A 16,489-nucleotide genomic window follows, 5' to 3' on the forward strand; every position below is an offset into this window, starting at 1 on the left:
CTTATTCATATGAGTATAAAAGAATAGCACAAGTATGTAGTAGAAAAATCAGAAAGGCTAAGGCACAAAATGAATTACATCTAGCAAGGGAAATATATTACAATAAGAAGAGGTTCTATAAATACATTAGGAGTAAGAGAAAGACAAAGTAAAGTATAGCCCTTCTACTTAGTGGGGGAACAAGAGCTAATAACAGACAGCACCAAGAAAGCTGAGGTGTTTAACACCTATTTTTGCTTCAGTCTTCACCAAAAAGGTTACTTGTGACCAGATACATAGCAAAATTAATATTAATAACAAGGAGGAAGGAACGCACAGCAAAATAGGGAAAGAAGAGGTTAAAAAAATACTTACGTAGGTTAGATGTATTCAAGTCAGTAAGGCCTGATAATATTCAACCTGGAGTACTTAAAGAACTAGCTGAATCAATCTTGGAACCATTATCTTTGAGAACTCCTGGAGGGCTGGTGAGGTCCCAGAGGACTGGGCAAACATAGTACTTCTCTTTTAAAAAGGGCAACAAAGAAGACCTTGGGAATTATAGACCAGTCAGCCTAACTTTGATTTTTGGAAAGATACTGGACAAATTATTAAACAATATGTAAGCACTTGGAGGATAATAGAGTTATAAGGAATAGCCAGCATGGATTTGTCAAGTACAAATCATGCCAAACCAACGTATTTTACTTCTTTGACACAGTTACTTGCCCAGTGGATGGGGGGAAACTATAAATGTGACTTATCTTGATCTTTAGTAAGGCTGTTGACTCAGTCCCCCATGACAATCTTATAAGCAAATACGGTCTACATGAAATTACTATAAGGTAGGTGCATAACTGGTTGAAAGATCATACTCAAAGAATAGCTATCAATGGTTCTCTGTCAAACCAGGAAGGTGTATCGAGTGCAGTCCCACGGGGGTCAGTGGTGGGTCTGGTATTAGTCAATATTTCCATTAATGATCTGGATAATGGAGTGGAAAATATGAAATTTGTGGATGACACCAAATTGGGAGGGGTTGCAAACACTTTGGAAGACAGGATTAGAATTGAAAATGACCTTGACAAATTGGAGAATTGGTCTGAAATTAACAAAATGAAATTCAATAAAGACAAGTGCAAAGTACTACACTATAAAAATTAAAGTCACAACTACGAAATGGGAAATTACTGGTTAGGTACTAATAATACTGAACAGGAGCTGGGAGTTATAATGGACCACAAATTGAATACGAGTCAACAATATGATGCAGTGGCAAAAATAAATAAATAAAGACAAGCTAATCCTTGGTGTATATTAACAGGAATGACATATGTAAGATAGGGGAGGCAATGGTCTCACTCTTCTTGGCACTAGTGAAGCCTCAGCTGGAGTACTGTGTCCAGGTGTGGGCACCACACTTTAAGAAAGTGTGCACATATTGGAGAGAGTCCAGAGGAGACCAACAAATATGATAAAAAGGTTAGAAAACCTGATCTATGAGGAAAAGTTACGAAAACTGGGCATATTTACCTCTGAGAAAAGAAGACTGAGCAGGACTTGATGTGTCTTCAAATATGTTAGAGGCTGTTATAAAGAGGACAGTGATCAATGTGTTCTCCATAACTACTGAAGGTAGGACAAGCAGTAATTGGCTTAATCTGCAGCAGTTTAGATGTTAGCAAAAGCTTCCTAACTGTGAGGCTAGTTAATCTCTGGAATAGGCTTCCAAGGGAGGCTGTGGAATCCCCATCATTGGAGGTTTTTAAGAACGGGTTGGACAATTACCTGTTGGGGATGGTCTTAAGGAATACTTGGTCCTGCCTCCGTGCAGGGGCTGGACTAGATGAGTGCTTGAGGCCCCTTTCAGCCCGGCATCTTTATGATTTACTTGTGAGTCCTTAACTACACTTAAACAGCTTCATCAATCGGTACCTGGTAAATAATAATCTTATAAAAGGAATAAGTCAGGTACATGGCCTTCATTAATGCAACTGTGAGGGCCTACAGTTATTTTTATTCAGTGGCCTGAGCAATGGGGGATGCAGAGCGGATCAATGATATAGGAAGTAGCTCATGGTAGGATTCTCGGCTGCAGGAAGGTCATGAATGGGGACTGCACTTGCCCGGCAGAGCAGCGCCTATCTCCCCACTTTTGTGCCAGGATAGGAAAGGGAGACTTGGGGCAAAATGGGTGAGGGATGAGTGTGTGAACTCTGAATCTGCTACTTCACAGATCCTCTGACCACAACTCCTTCACCCACAGCGAGGGCAGGCTGGATTCTGTGCCTCCCTGCTTCCAAGAAGAACCTCTGTGCAAACCTGATTTACTTGAGCAGCGTACAGCAGTGGTCTGTTTTAGCCCCAAATTACTTACATATCACATTTGTTCATCAGATTATAATACCTGGCAATTTATATAATGCATTCCAAGCCAATGCAACATGATTGTAAGGGAGCACAAGTCAGTTTAGAACAGAGCCACACCTGCTTACCCAGCTGTGAGTTTGGCCCTGTAGTCTTCAATGGAAAGTGCAAACATTAGCTTACAAATTCCTACAATGAAAGATGGGTGTGGTTTTTTTCTCCTAGTTCAGCATTGGAAACTCATGCTGACAGCTGATAATCAAGGGGTCCAATCTTGACCAGTAATAAAGATCCTACGGGCAGATCCTGTTGACCTTTTGACTGAGGGTGTGTAAGGTGGAATAGAATCCAGCTCCTTCTTTCATAGTAGGGTTACCATATCTCATAAATAAAAAAAGAGGACCCTCCACGGGCCATGGCCCCACCCATTTCCCCACCCCTAGCCCCGCCCCAACTCCACCCCTTCCCCCACCCTAACTCCGCCCCCTCCTCCCTCCCACTCCCAGCCAGGGGGAAAGGGCTGCCCCAGTGCTACCAGCTTCACGGTTTGCCGGGCAGCCCCCAGACCCTGCGCCCCCGGCCGGCGCTTCCCCAGCGCAGCTGGAGCCCCAGCGCGCAGGGTCTGGAGGCTGCCCAGCAAACCGTGAAGCTGGTAGCGCTCGGGCTTTGGGCAGCCCCTATGCCTCCGGACCCTGCGCCCCCAGCCGGGCACTTCCCCTCCGGGGCTCCGGCGGCTCTGCGTAACTTACACTGTATAAGTTACACAGAGCCGAAGAGGAGCAGAGCCCCCGCAGCTGGAGGCTCTGCTCCTCTTAGGCTCTAAGAGCCGGGCTGCCCCAGCGCTACCGGCTTCGGGCAGCCCCCGTGCCTCCGGACCCTGCGCCGCCAGAGCCCGGGAGGGGAAGTGCCTGGCTGGCGGCGCAGGGTCCGGAGGCAAGGGGGCTGCCTGAAGCCGGTAGCTCTCGGGCAGCCCGGTTCTTAAACAGAGCCTCTGTGTCAGTTACACACAGCCCAGGGGGCTGGAGGCTTTGCTCCTCTTTGGCTCTGTGTAACTGACACTGGATCAGTTACACAGAGCCCCGGGGGCTGGAGGCTCCAGCCGCCCCCACTCTGTTTAAGACCCGGGTTGCCTGAGCGGTACCGGCTTCGGGCAGCCCCGTGCCTCCAGACCCTGCGCCGCCGGAGCCTGGGAGGGGAAGTGCCCGGCTGGGGGCGCAGGGTCTGGAGGCACGGGGCTGCCCGAAGCCGGTAGCGCTCGGGCAGCCCGGTTCTTAAACAGAGCCTCCAGCGGCTGCGGCTCTGTGTAACTGACACTGTGTCAGTTACACACAGCCCCGGCGGCTGGAGGCTCCAGCCGCCCCCGCCGCTGGAGGCTCTGTTTAAGAGCCGGGCTGCCCCAGAGCTACCGGCTTCGGGCAGCCCCGTGCCTGGAGACCCTGCGCCGCCGGAGCCCGGGAGGGGAAGTGCCCGGCTGGGGGCGCAGGATCTGGAGGCACGGGGCTGCCCGAAGCCGGTAGCGCTTGGGCAGCCCGGCTCTTAAACAGAGCGGGGGCGGCTGGAGCCTCCAGCCGCCGGGGCTGTGTGTAACTGACACAGTGGCAATTCCCCCCGGACGGGGGTTTGACTGCCGAAAAGCCGGACATGTCCGGGAAAAAGAGGACGTATGGTAACCCTATTTCATAGTTGCATTGATGCTAGCAGGAGTGGCTGGGGGGATGGTTTTGTTATGAAGTTAGCTAACTTAAGTCTGTTCCCTGTGTATAGTGGTGTGAGACGATGCCATTTTTGCATAGTCATTTATCTAACTGTAACCACAAGTATCTCTGGTATTTTTCAAACAGGCTGGGTCTATATGACATAGCTGATCTCAGCAGGAAATGTCAGCTGGAGAATATTTCTTTAATTATAATTCTCAGAACTTTGTTTCTGTAGTTTAAAATAGACTATTCAAGGAAGGGTATTCATCTTGCCAGTTATTTCATGAAATGATAATGAAACATTAGTCCAAATATATCCTGTGTGTTACTCCATTAACATCAATGGATGAACTGGCCCTATTTTCTGTCTAAGGTTCAGTTCTGGCACTCCCTATTCAAAAGCACCCACAGAAAGCTTAAGAAAATTCTGGGTCAGCTACCCAGATGGTGCAAATGTGCATAGCTCCATTGAAGCCTAATTCCTGACTCTGTCACTGACTTGCTGGGTGACCTTGCGAGAGCCATTTGCATGTCTCTGGGCCTCAGTTTCCCCAAATCCACCTTTGTTAAAGGTCTACAAAAGAGAGGGCCAGATCCTCAGCTGGTGTAAACTGACATAGCTGCAGCGACATTCAAACTACATCTGTTTATGCCAACTGAGGATCTGATCCACGATCTTTTTGCAAGGGCCGGCACATCCAGAGTGGAAAGAAGGCAGACAAAACTTCCTTATATGGGGTGGTGGTGAGGTAAAGCCCTGCCCCTTATGTCAAACATTTTTAAATTGAGTTGTAGTAACTGGAAGCATTTACTGCTGATGTTCTGTGTTATGGGGTGTGGGTGTCTGCTTTAGAACAACCACCAGATGGACTTTAAGGGGTGGGGTGAGCTTGATTTTTTTTAACAAAAATCACATCTTTTATATAGTGCCTTTCACCGAAGCATCTCAAACCACTCTACCAAGGTGGGTGGTATTAACCATATTTTCTCAGAGGAGGAAACTGACACACAGAAGTGAGACAGGGAATTAGTGGCACTCAGAAATAGAACACTGATCTGCAGACCCCTAGCCAGATACTCTGGTGACTAGGCACCGATGCCTCCCTACTTTCAGCTTGGAGGCAGGATTTGGGACCAGACATGGCTGCAAGCTGAACTTGAACTTTGACCTTCAGCTCCGTCAAGTTACAATACATACAGCTTTCAGACTAGCTTGGCAAAAAGCAGTTTTTACTGGAAGGAACCACTTTAATTATTGTCCGTTTATCACAAGTCACAAAACAACCCCAGATAAACCCCCAATTTTTCCGTCTTGTCATCAGACAGTCTAACAGTGACAGTTAACCCATTGTCATCTATATGGGAAATCAAAATTTCACTCTGCTCTACCAATAAATGTCTACGCAGGCCATGCACTAGCTTAATTTAAAGCTGTATGCTTACAAAAACGCTTCATCCCTGCCTGGGAGATATCCTTGAGGGAAGATAGGGCAGGAAAGGGGGAACCCAAAGGGGTTTCAGAAGGGGGTGGGGGAGCAGCTTTAAATTTCACCAGAGGCTCCAAAACTAGAGGAAGCTACAGCAGGGATAAGCTTATCAGCAAATCCTCCAGATGCCCTAGCCACATCCTCCCTGGCTAGCTCTGTCCACTTGTTGAGCTGAGCTGGTCCCCCTCATCTTCCCCTCTAGGCTACCATTCTCCACGGCTGAAATTGCTCTTCCTGTCAGACTTTCTGCTGCTGGGGCTCTGTGCCAAGGCCTATGCCTGCAGTGTAGACACAGAAATGAATCTGCCCAAGTTTTTGAAAAGATCTTGCAGAGCACAGGCACCATCTTCTTCCATGCCCTGGGGGTGCTCACCACTCCTGTGCCCCGCCTCTTCCCACCCCCTACACCCCGCCCCTCCTCTTCCCGCCCAGTTCTGCCCCCTCCCCCGAGCGCACCCCATCCCTGCTCCTCCCTCTCCCTCCCAGAACCTCCTGCACGCCGTGGAACAGCTGATCGCGGTGGGCAGGAGGCGCCGGAGGGAGGGGAGGCACTGATCAGCAGGGCCGCTGGCGGATGGGAGGCGCTAGCGGTCTAGGGGGGAGCTGGCTGCCAGTAGGTACTAAGCACTCACTAATTTTTTTCCGTGGGTGCTTAGTACCTACTGGCAGCCAGCTCCTGTCACGGAGTCAGCGCCTATGTTGCAGGGCACTAGCTGAGTGCATAACAAGCCAATATACTTAGGGTATCTGCCTTCTAAGGAAAATACAGAGGATTCTGTTGGCACGAATGTTGAAAGCAAGCAAGCCATAGCAGGCAAATGGGACAGAAAAAAATATTAGCTTTATGGGAGCTTAAATAGGTATTTATATGGATCCCTCTGTCATAAAGTCCTAGTAAGCTCCCTCTCACAGTGGCGCTTTAGATAGAACAAAAGGAGCCCTTGAAAAGTTGACTCATACAACTGGCGACAGAATGATGCAAGTTCAGATCACAGCATAACTGAATGGAAGTGCTCAGTGGGGGATACGTGCTGTGAAGCATGGTGAAAATTAACATGGGGAAACAGCTTGTTACATAGTTTTACCATAATGATAGGATTAACCCTCTGACTACTACCAGTATGTTCCACTCTGGTGCACTCAGAGATATAACTTATTAAAGTGTTTCCATAATAGGCCAATATGATAGCATCTGAGGCAGTAGATTCCCCCTCCGCCCCCCATCCCAACTGGGTAACCACAGTTCTCTGTGTTGCTGAATTAAAATTTAATTCAGAGACAATAGAATTGCCTCCAGTATGCATTATGTATCTGCATCATTCATGAGACCACCTTTAAGTCTCTTAACTTCAGCTATTGGGATTTCATCCAGGCATGGGAAAATTTCTAACGTATTGTGCCCAAAGGGTCACCACTCAGATACATTGTTATAATTACCAGGATCACCAATGTTTTGGGATAGATACACCTGTATATACGAATGCTGCAGCTGTTCTAGCCCAGGGCTCATTTTAGGAACAAACTACTGCTGTGAGCCAATTAGAGATAATAGCATGAAAATTTTCTGCAAGGAGTTCAGGTATCCCAGTGATAGGTGTGATATAATTACCTGAGTAGACGATTTAATTAAGTTAGTATTGTTTATAGTGAATTTTTGCCCCATGAACCAAGCAAATGGGTCAAAAGAAGCAAGGACAAAAATTTCAGATGTGGCCTCTGATTCTGGATACATCAGTTTTTGGATCCCCAATTTAGAGTCCACCTTTGGCCTGCTTTTCAGAAGTGCTGACCACATGCAACACCCGTGCCTTCAGCTGACCAAGGTGTCTCAAGTTGGGCACCCAAAATCAGAGGCAATTTTGAAACTTGTTGGACTGAAATTAAACAGAGGAGACCATCTCACTGCTGTGCCAAAAACAAACACTCTGATCATTAGAAAATATGAGTAGTGCAGGGCTCAGGTTGAATTCCTAATTCACTTGAACCATCCCTGTTCCAATTTGACAAGGAGCTTGACTTTCAGCAAGCTCAGGTTGGGCAGCCTTGTTTTGTTGTGATGTGATATTTACTTTGTGGTGACATCTGCTCAGAAGAGCCCAGTATCCAGGTGCTCATATCTTGAGCACCAGGAGGAGGAGGTCCGCTTCCCTATGTAGCCAGCCTGTTCCTTCAACCCAAGTTCTGGAGAATGTCTCTTCTGGGATGGTTCCCAGGGATCTTTTGGTGATCTACCTTAACTCCAAGACCTTAAGGACCCAATTTTCAGCATAGACACACAACTCCTTAAATACTATCCGTACGTATGTGGCCCGGCTGTGGCTCTTCAGCCCCCGAGGCCCCACCCCTAGGGTGGAAGCTGGGTCCAGGTTGGGGTAAGAGCCACACGGGCAGCTGTGGGGAGCCACAGACCCTCCACCTGCCCTGGGCTGGGGACACAGGTGGCGGGGACACAGGCCGTGGGCTAGCTGTCGGATCCATCCCACCCCGGGCAGTTAGAGGGGCCTGGGCTCCCCAGCCCAGCTCTGGCTTCCAGCTTGAGTAGGGGTGGGGCCTCGGGGAAGAGGAGGAGCAGGGGCGGGGCCACAGAGGGGAAGGGGCCTCTTGGCCCCCCACTTTTAGGAAGAATCCGTTGCCCCTGCCACACCCCGCTTCTCATCCTGCAATCCCTAGCCTCCTGCACTGTGCACCTTCAAGCTTCTGCAACCAATGAGGCAGGGAACCTATATAGTCAACAGCCTCACTTGTGAAACAGCCCTGATTCATCCCAAGAGCACTGGATTATTATGTAACTCATTTCACATAAGGGGCCTGATTCTCCTCTCTCTTGAACCCCACAAGACATTTACACATGTGCCAAGTGGGTATAAAACTCAATCGGACAATAATTTTCCTCTCCACTTCAGTGGGGCTATTACCAAGTACTACTCAATGTGAGTGAGTGAGTAGGATCAGAGCCCATAAGTGGTATGGTATCAGTATGAAACAAAGAAATTGATTCCCCCCCCCCCCTTTGTGTGTCTACATAGATTTTCTGGAAGTTAAGGAAGTTCACATGTTCAAGAGTGACCAGGATGTTAACAAGCAGCAGCACCATACTGACAAGTACTACCACCCTAAGTTGATTGTACGCCGTGGACAGCCTTTCCTTATCCAAATTGACTTCAACCGTCCTTACAATCCTGAAAAGGACCAGTTCTGGGTGGAATACCTTATAGGTAAGTGCCAAACAGGAGCTATGTAGTATTAGCAAAGTAAAGTTTATAGAATATCTATATCAGTCCCAAATAATATAGTATCTAAGGGCCTGATCTTCTTCAGTTAAAGTCAGTGAGACAGTAGGATGTGCTTAAAGCTAAGCATATGCATTAAATGCCTTGCTGAAACAGGGCCTGAATCCGGCTAGCCTTACTCATTCATATAAGTCAATGGAACTACTCGTATGAGAAAGGTGAGCAGGGTTTGTCCCTCTATGTATATTCAAAAGCTGTACTTTATTATATTGGATTGCCAATGTTATCACTAGTTTATGTTTAAGAGCAAAATGATAGTGGTGGTGGGCAGATTAGAAAAACTTGTTACAGTAACTCCTTGCTAACGTTGTAGTTCTGTTCCTGAAAAATGCTCCTTTAAGTGAAACGATGTTAAGCGAATCCAATTCCCCATAAGAATGAATGTAAATGTGTAAATGGGGGGTGGGTAGGTTCCAGGGAAATATTTTTTGCCAAACAAAAGACATTATACACACACACACACACAGAGTATAAGTTTTAAACAAACTAATTCTGTACACAGCAATGATGATTGTGAAGCTTGGTTGAGGTGGTGCAGTCAGAGGGTGGGATATTTCCCAGGGAATGCCTTGCTGCTAAATGATGAACTAGCACTCGGCTGAGCCCTCAAGGGTTAACACGTTGTTGTTAATGTAGCCTCACACTCTACAAGGCAACACGATTGGGGGGAGGAGATACAATAGACGCATGGCAGTGGCTGCAAACATTCCCTGTGGAAACTGAATGTGATGATGAATCCATGCTATCCCACTGGAGTGCACCACTTCCCAAAGTGCCAGAGGGTGCATGTGTGTGTGAGACAGAGACATACCCCATTTGTGTGTGTGTGTATGAGAGAGAGAGAGACACCGTGTGTGTGTGTGTGTGTGTGTATGAGAGAGAGAGAGTGAGTGAGAGAGAGAGACAGACATACTGTGTGTGTGTGAGGGAGAGAGACGCACATCGTCCCTTTAAGTATGCTGACCCCAGTCTAAGTACACTGCCTTTTTAAGTAGATCAGCAAGTTGAGACAGCAGCTGCTGCCAGCAAGCTCCCTCAGTCCTGAGCCCTGTCATTTCCCCCCCTGCTTTGTGAAGATGGGGTACAGGAGCGGGAGAGGGGGATACCCTGACATCAGCACCCACCTTCCCCTCCACCCCCTGCAGGAGGCTCCCGACAGTAGCTCCAAGGCAGAGGGCAGGAGCAGCACACAGCTGTGGGGGGGAGGGACACCAGAACTGCCTGGCAATTAATAGTCTGCTGGGCGGCTGCCACACAGGGAACTTAGGGGATCTGATGGGGGGCTGCCAGCCCACCCTGGTTCCAAGCCCCCACCAGCTAGCTCCAATGGGCTGCTCTTCCTGCAAGCAGTGGACAAAGCAGGTGGCTGCCAAACAACGTTATAAGGGAGCATTGCACAACTTTAAACAAGCATGTTCTCTAATAGATCAGCAACGTAACAACGAAATGTTAACCGGGAGGACATTAAGTGAGGAGTTACTGTACTTGCAATTTCGGAGGATCTAGAGAAAAGAGGAAGAGATCGTAGTCAGGAGAAATGGCAGAAATGTGTGTGTTAATATAAAAAATAGTTCTATGCACAAGGGGAAAAGCAGATCAATAGAACTGTGAGAATTTCTATAATGTGTACTTACTGCTCAATATATTAAACTGGAAAATTCTTAGGCAAGGGCAAAAAAGATTGCAACCTTGGAATCAGAAAGGTATTGCAATCATAAAGACCAGATCATGAGTCATCCTGCATGACTACTCAGGAGAATAAAAGCAGGCATATGGTGATCCCTTGCACCAGATACTTCCATCACAGGGAGAGGAAATGATCCCCTCCCCCAATGCACCAACCAGTGCAAACAGGGGATAGGCTGCCGGTTATGTCCTTGGTAAAGAAGAGGGAAAGTGAGAAAGCAGACTGCAGGTCTGAGTCACAAACTGCTTCCCACTCTGCTTCTGGGACAGCGGAGTCGTACACCGCCCCATACAGAGGGCTTTTAGTAAAGTCACAATTTCACCCTGAGTTCTCTCTGAATTTTTTTTAAGACGTCTCTGTTCCTTCCTGTTATAGATTATGTATAAATTGGTTTGAATTGACAATGCTCTGGTTTCTCGTCAGATCGTATAAATCTTTTACCTTCCTGAGAACTGCATTTTGAAACTTGTATTACTGATTTTTTTCTGCTCTTGGATTATGATCATGTATCCACTTATTAGATGTGTTACCTTTTTATGATAGACATACTCTATCTTTTAAACATATACATGGTGAAGAAGGTGCAGTCTGCAATTCCGCCGCCCCCTCCCACTTCGTTACTTCTCATTTCAGTTAGGGTTAGGAGGCATGTTGTGGTAGTCTAGTGAGCTGATTGGCTAGAACATCCCTAAGTGCCTTAAAATTTAATATGCACAAAGATTATTAGTTCTTTGGGGGATTTAATTAAATTCAAGGCTTTTCCAATTCACCTTTATATCTTTAAAACAAACAGTTATAGTTGGAAGAAGTGAAAAATGGAAAGTTTGTTTGTTATTGCATTGTGTAATGTATGATGAATAAAACAAAATTCAGAATTCTTTTTAAAAGTGATATTTGTTTTAATTTTTTTATTGAAGAATTCTGAAACTTTTTAGATTCATTTCTCATACATTACACAATGCAATAAAATAAAGTATACATGTGCATCGACAAGGTTCTTTCCCAGCATACATCTTCCAAGTTTCACACCATGGCTTCATGGGAATGCATAGTGTACTGGTATGCATAGGGTTACCATACGTCCTCTTTTTCCCGGACATGTCCGGCTTTTCGGCACTCAAACCCCCGTCCGGGGGGAATTGCCAAAAAGCCGAACATGTCCGGGAAAATGGCAGCTCTGCTCCTCCCCGACTCTTTGGCTCTGTTTAAGAGCCGGGCTGCCTGAGCACTACCGGCTTCGGGCAGCCCTGTGCCTCCAGACCCTGCACCGCCAGAGCCCGGGAGGGGAAGTGCCTCCAGCCGCCGCGGCTCTGCTCCTCTTCGGCTCTGTGTAACTGACACAGTGTAAGTTACGCAGAGCCGCCGCAGCTGGAGGCTCTGCTCCTCTTCGGCTCTGTTTAAGAGCCAGGCTGCCCGAGCGCTACTGGCTTCGGGCAGCCCCCGTGCCTCCGGACCCTGCGCCGCTGGAGCCCGGGAGGGGAAGTGCCCGGCTGGGGCGCAGGGTCCGGAGGCATAGGGGCTGCCCAAAGCTCGAGCGCTACTGGCTTCACGGTTTGCCGGGCAGCCTCCAGACCCTGCGCCCCCGGCTGGGCGCTTCCCCTCCCGGGCTCCAGCCGCGCTGGGGAAGCGCAGGCTGGGGGCGCAGGGTCTGGGGGCTGCCCGGCAAAACCTGAAGCCGGTAGCACTGGGGCAGCCCTTTCCCCCTGGCTGGGAGTGGAAGGGAGGAGGGGGCGGAGTTGGGGCGGGGCTAGGGGTGGGGAAATGGGCGGGGCCAGGGCCCGTGGAGGGTCCTCTTTTTTTATTTATGAGATATGGTAACCCTAGGTATGCAAGGGGCACTGTCTGGTATTTCAGTGGTTGCAGAAGAATCTACGATCCAGGGCTCATTGAAGTCAGTGGAAAGATTTCCCCCTCGTTCACATTAGAGATGGATCTGAACACTGTGGAGAAGCTTGCAATACAAACCCAGTTCCACATCATAACTTTGCAATCGACTCCTTTCTTTATAATGAACCAAACCAAAACCCCAGAGCCAAACTTTTTTTTTCTTTTTAAAGTTTTGGAGTGTTTGAAATCCAGATCCATCTGTTGGGGCTTGGGCTCAATTCTAGTGCGTGTTCTGTGTAAGTCAGACACAAACATTGCATTTCCCAACTTCCAAATGCTCAGCCCAGCCATTGGCCTCTCTCATCCTGACCCTAGTTAGTCCCTCCAGTGCTGTGTTTGGACCAGCCCAGAGAGAAGTCACCAGCAAATAGCTACAGCAAACCTTTTCATTAAACAGGAGCCCAATGGGAAATGATAGTGACCTCAAACATTTAGAGGGATGAGCTAATGGACCTAGTCCTTTAGCTTAGGGGCAGCAGCTCATGCTAGTCTCTGTATGTGGTCTGCCTGGTTGAGTGGGACAAAGCCCTACCTTCTGCCAGTCAGAGACAGACTTGCTCAGTGCGGCCCTATCGATGAGTGGCAAATTATTTCCACAAATCTAAATCCATATTCAGTCATCCTGCTATTTCTTGCTGAGCATCTCGTATGTCGTTCTTTTTTGCAGTCTCATGTTCGTAGGGTGCAATGGGAACTGAAAGCGCTCGAGCACCTCTTAGGAAGCACTCAGCTGTAGGTAAGCAGGAGAACAAGGAGCTAGTTTTTATGAAGGAAGACTTAGCTGCTTTTCTCCTAGTGATTCAGAGTGCAGTGTTTCAGAGTCGCCATTCTTCCCGCATGATGTCTTTCCCTGAGGAGATGACAGAATTTCACAATACTTACAGTAGTGAGCATCCCTTGATTAGTGAAATACTGGATGGCAGTACACTGTTTAATACTTGATGCTGTTGGGCTGCAGTCAGATCTGCAGCACATTTTCTGATCATGGTCCAGGACATAGCTTCCAAAAGGCAAGCAAGGAGCTGCTACTCTATCTTGTGATAAGCTTCCAGCCCTACTGAACTCACTGCCAGCACTAAGCAAGCTGAAATCCAGAGCACTGCTTAATACTCTGCACTCCGACAAATGTTTCTCTATAACCACGTGGGGGTGGGGTTTTATGTGGGCAGCAACAACAAAAAACCAGAACAGTACACATGGGAGGAGGAAGTCATGTAGGAATGCTAAGTTGACATTTCTTATTGGCAGTCTGTTTGCCTCTTGCTACTTCCTTCTAGTGGAATGTTCAATATTTAATGATCTTGAGGGGATGGGGAAGAGGTTTCTCTACAAATACTTAGGAACAAACAGAGACTGCTGAAAGATTCTGCATTTTGTTTGCCATGAGGAAACTCCACTCTGTCTGCATTTAGTGTCATGTTCCTGGGAAGCAGGCACCTGGCTTACCAAATGAAAGCGGTACTTGCAAAGGAATTTGGCAGACAGCAGCAGCAAACCATTGCAACCCAAGCCAGAGCTTTGGTAGATAAGAATGTAAAAGGTATTGCATGACAGTAAGTGGTGATTCAGAGGAATGTTGTAGATTTGAAAGTTTTTAAGTTGATGGATATTAAGCAGCCTTACAGGTGACTGTAATGACCTGCAAAGATCCTCCTCTCCTCTATTCACAAACATGTAATTTAAAATAATCAAATAAGAGACCATCACAAAAGAACCCATCCCAGGTTTTACAGCAGATTTAATGCATTGCAGGATGGGGCTTGAGATGTTTAACTCTCAATCCTGTGCGATGCTGAGTATCTCAGCAGGAGCAGATGCCTTGGCTCCCAGTCAATTCAGTGGAGGTTGAGGATACTTAGCACCTTGCAGGGGGTTCTCTTTGCAGGATCAAGCCCTTAGTGAGTGCTGTGTAGATACCAACATAGAACGTATGTGTTTAGTAGGGTGACCAGATGTTCTGATTTTATAGGGACAGTCCTGATATTTGGGGCTTTTTCTTATATAACTGCCTATTATCCCCTACCCCCTTCCCAATTTTTCACACTTGCTATCTGGTCACCCTAGTGTTTAGTAAAGATGATTCTTGCTGACAGTAATTCAGCATGGAGGTTTAATAGATTAAAGACCAGTTCTGCTCTTAAAAATGACTCCTAGGTGCAGGAATTACTAGTGCAGGGGGTGCTGCAGCACCCCCAGGCTCACAGCTGCCGGCCCCGCGCACCCGGGGTCCTGGCTGCCGGCCCGGTGCTCTGAGGCCACCCCATGCCTGGGGCTTTTCTTCTGGCCTCAGCTCGGAGGCTGGGGAGAGTGGACAGGGGTAAGGGGGCTGGCTTTCAGCACCCCCACCATTAAAAATGTTCCAGCGCCACTGAAATGACTGAGTAACAATGGCATTGGTATACTCCAGACAACTGGCCCCTGCGTGTATTCAGAGTTATCGTTTTTAGTTTCCTGGCTAAAATAAATGTTTACTACTCTTTAGTCCTGCTAATGTTGCAGACCTAATGCCGCTATGGGAGAGTGAACTGGATTCCAGTCTGGTTTGTGCATTGCTAACAGGACTGTGAGCTAAGCTAAATTTGGATTGCAGAATCCTTTTAGTTGGTAATGAATCACATGGGGTAAAGTCTCCTTGCTACCCTCAATAGCCTGAAATTTGTTCTCTAGAGACATTTCATGAATAACAAATTTGCAAAAACTCAGTCTGATTGCCAACAACTCCCAAGCAGAGTGAAGTTAACTGAATACATTGTTCATTACAAATAGTTCATGCAGCTCCATTTAAAAATACATCATTTCACAACACTGTACCACATAGCTACCTAGTGAATACAGTACCTTAGCTAGGGTTACCATATTTCAGCAAGAAAAAAAGAGGACGGGAGGAGCCCTGCCCTAGCCCCGCCCCTGCCCCTCCCACTTCCCGCCCCCCCCAGAACCCCCAACCCTCCCCCCGTTCCTTGTCCCCTGACTGCCCCCTCCTGGGACCCCTGCCCCTAACTGCCCCCCAGGACTCCACTCCCTATCTAAGCCTCCCTGCCTCTTGTCCCCTGACTGCCCCAACCCTTATCCACACCCCCACCCCCAGACAGACCCCTGGGACTCCCACGCCCCATCCAACCACTCCCCACCCCCTGACAGCCCCCCCCCCAGAACTCCCAACCCATCTAAACCCCTCTGCTCCCTGTCCCCTGACTGCTCCGATCCATCTCCCCACCCCTGCCACCTGACAGCCCCCCCCAGAACTCCCAAACACTCCCCCCCTGTTCCTTGTCCCCTGACTGCCCAAAACTTTCTCCACTCCCCCCAAAAAGCCCCCCCCCCGTTTCTTGACTGCCACCTCCAGAACCTTCCTGCCCCCTGACCTCCTTACCCTACTGCTCAGAACAGAGTGTTGGGCTCTGTGCAGCCGAGCCAGACACGTGGCTGAGCTCCCCAGCACAACAAAACCCGGTCCCTGGCCCTGCACAACAAAACCCGGTCTGGCCCTACACAGTGCTGCCGGACTGGGCTGCAAGGGAGCTGCCAGCTCAGAATGCAGGGCGGATCCGGCTCCTCTACAGCTGCTCCTGAGTCCAGCCCGGGACTTCCCTGCAGCCCTCCCAGCCGCTCGCTCTGCTCTGCGGGGGGGAAATCCCGGACATTGTGAGTGCTTTACAAATTCCCCCCGGACGCTATTTTTAGCACACAAAAGGCGGACATGTCCGGGTAAATCCGGACGAATGGTAACCCTACCTTAGCAGAATGTTTCTGTTAAGATGATCAGTAGTGAAGTAATGTAAATGTTAACATTTTAGACAGTCGTAATTAAGTTTCACATGTAACACCTCGTTGAATAGGTTGTCCAGGGGAAGAGCAACTTAAGTTCTTCTAGTTTTAGGAGCTTGATGGGAGCTTTGCTGGCTGAGGGTATAAAATGGATGCACTGAATCAAGGACTCCACCAGACATCCTGGACTTATTCACTTCTGGTTAAGTTGGGGCTGTGTTGGCTTTCTGGCAGCCTGGTGAAGGGGCAAATGCAGGTATTTTGTGCTACTGGAAGCTCCACAGCAGATTTTTCACAGTCGGGGAGGGAGCTTGTGGTGAATCTGTC

At 48.2% G+C, this 16,489-nt stretch overlaps 1 protein-coding gene across 3 annotated transcripts in view; it reads left to right on the forward strand.

Moving 5' to 3' along the window:
• Positions 1-16,489, forward strand: part of F13A1 (coagulation factor XIII A chain) — a 119,076-nt gene that overhangs the window by 28,999 nt on the left and 73,588 nt on the right. For all 3 annotated transcript variants that reach the window (XM_054017838.1, XM_054017836.1, XM_054017837.1), the window contains exon 3: positions 8,557-8,745. In XM_054017838.1, coding sequence (XP_053873813.1) covers positions 8,557-8,745 — 189 coding nt within the window. The remainder of the gene's footprint in view (positions 1-8,556; positions 8,746-16,489) is intronic.

This window comes from Malaclemys terrapin, chromosome 2 (assembly GCF_027887155.1).
Source record: "Malaclemys terrapin pileata isolate rMalTer1 chromosome 2, rMalTer1.hap1, whole genome shotgun sequence".
Classification (NCBI taxonomy): Eukaryota; Metazoa; Chordata; order Testudines; family Emydidae; genus Malaclemys; species Malaclemys terrapin.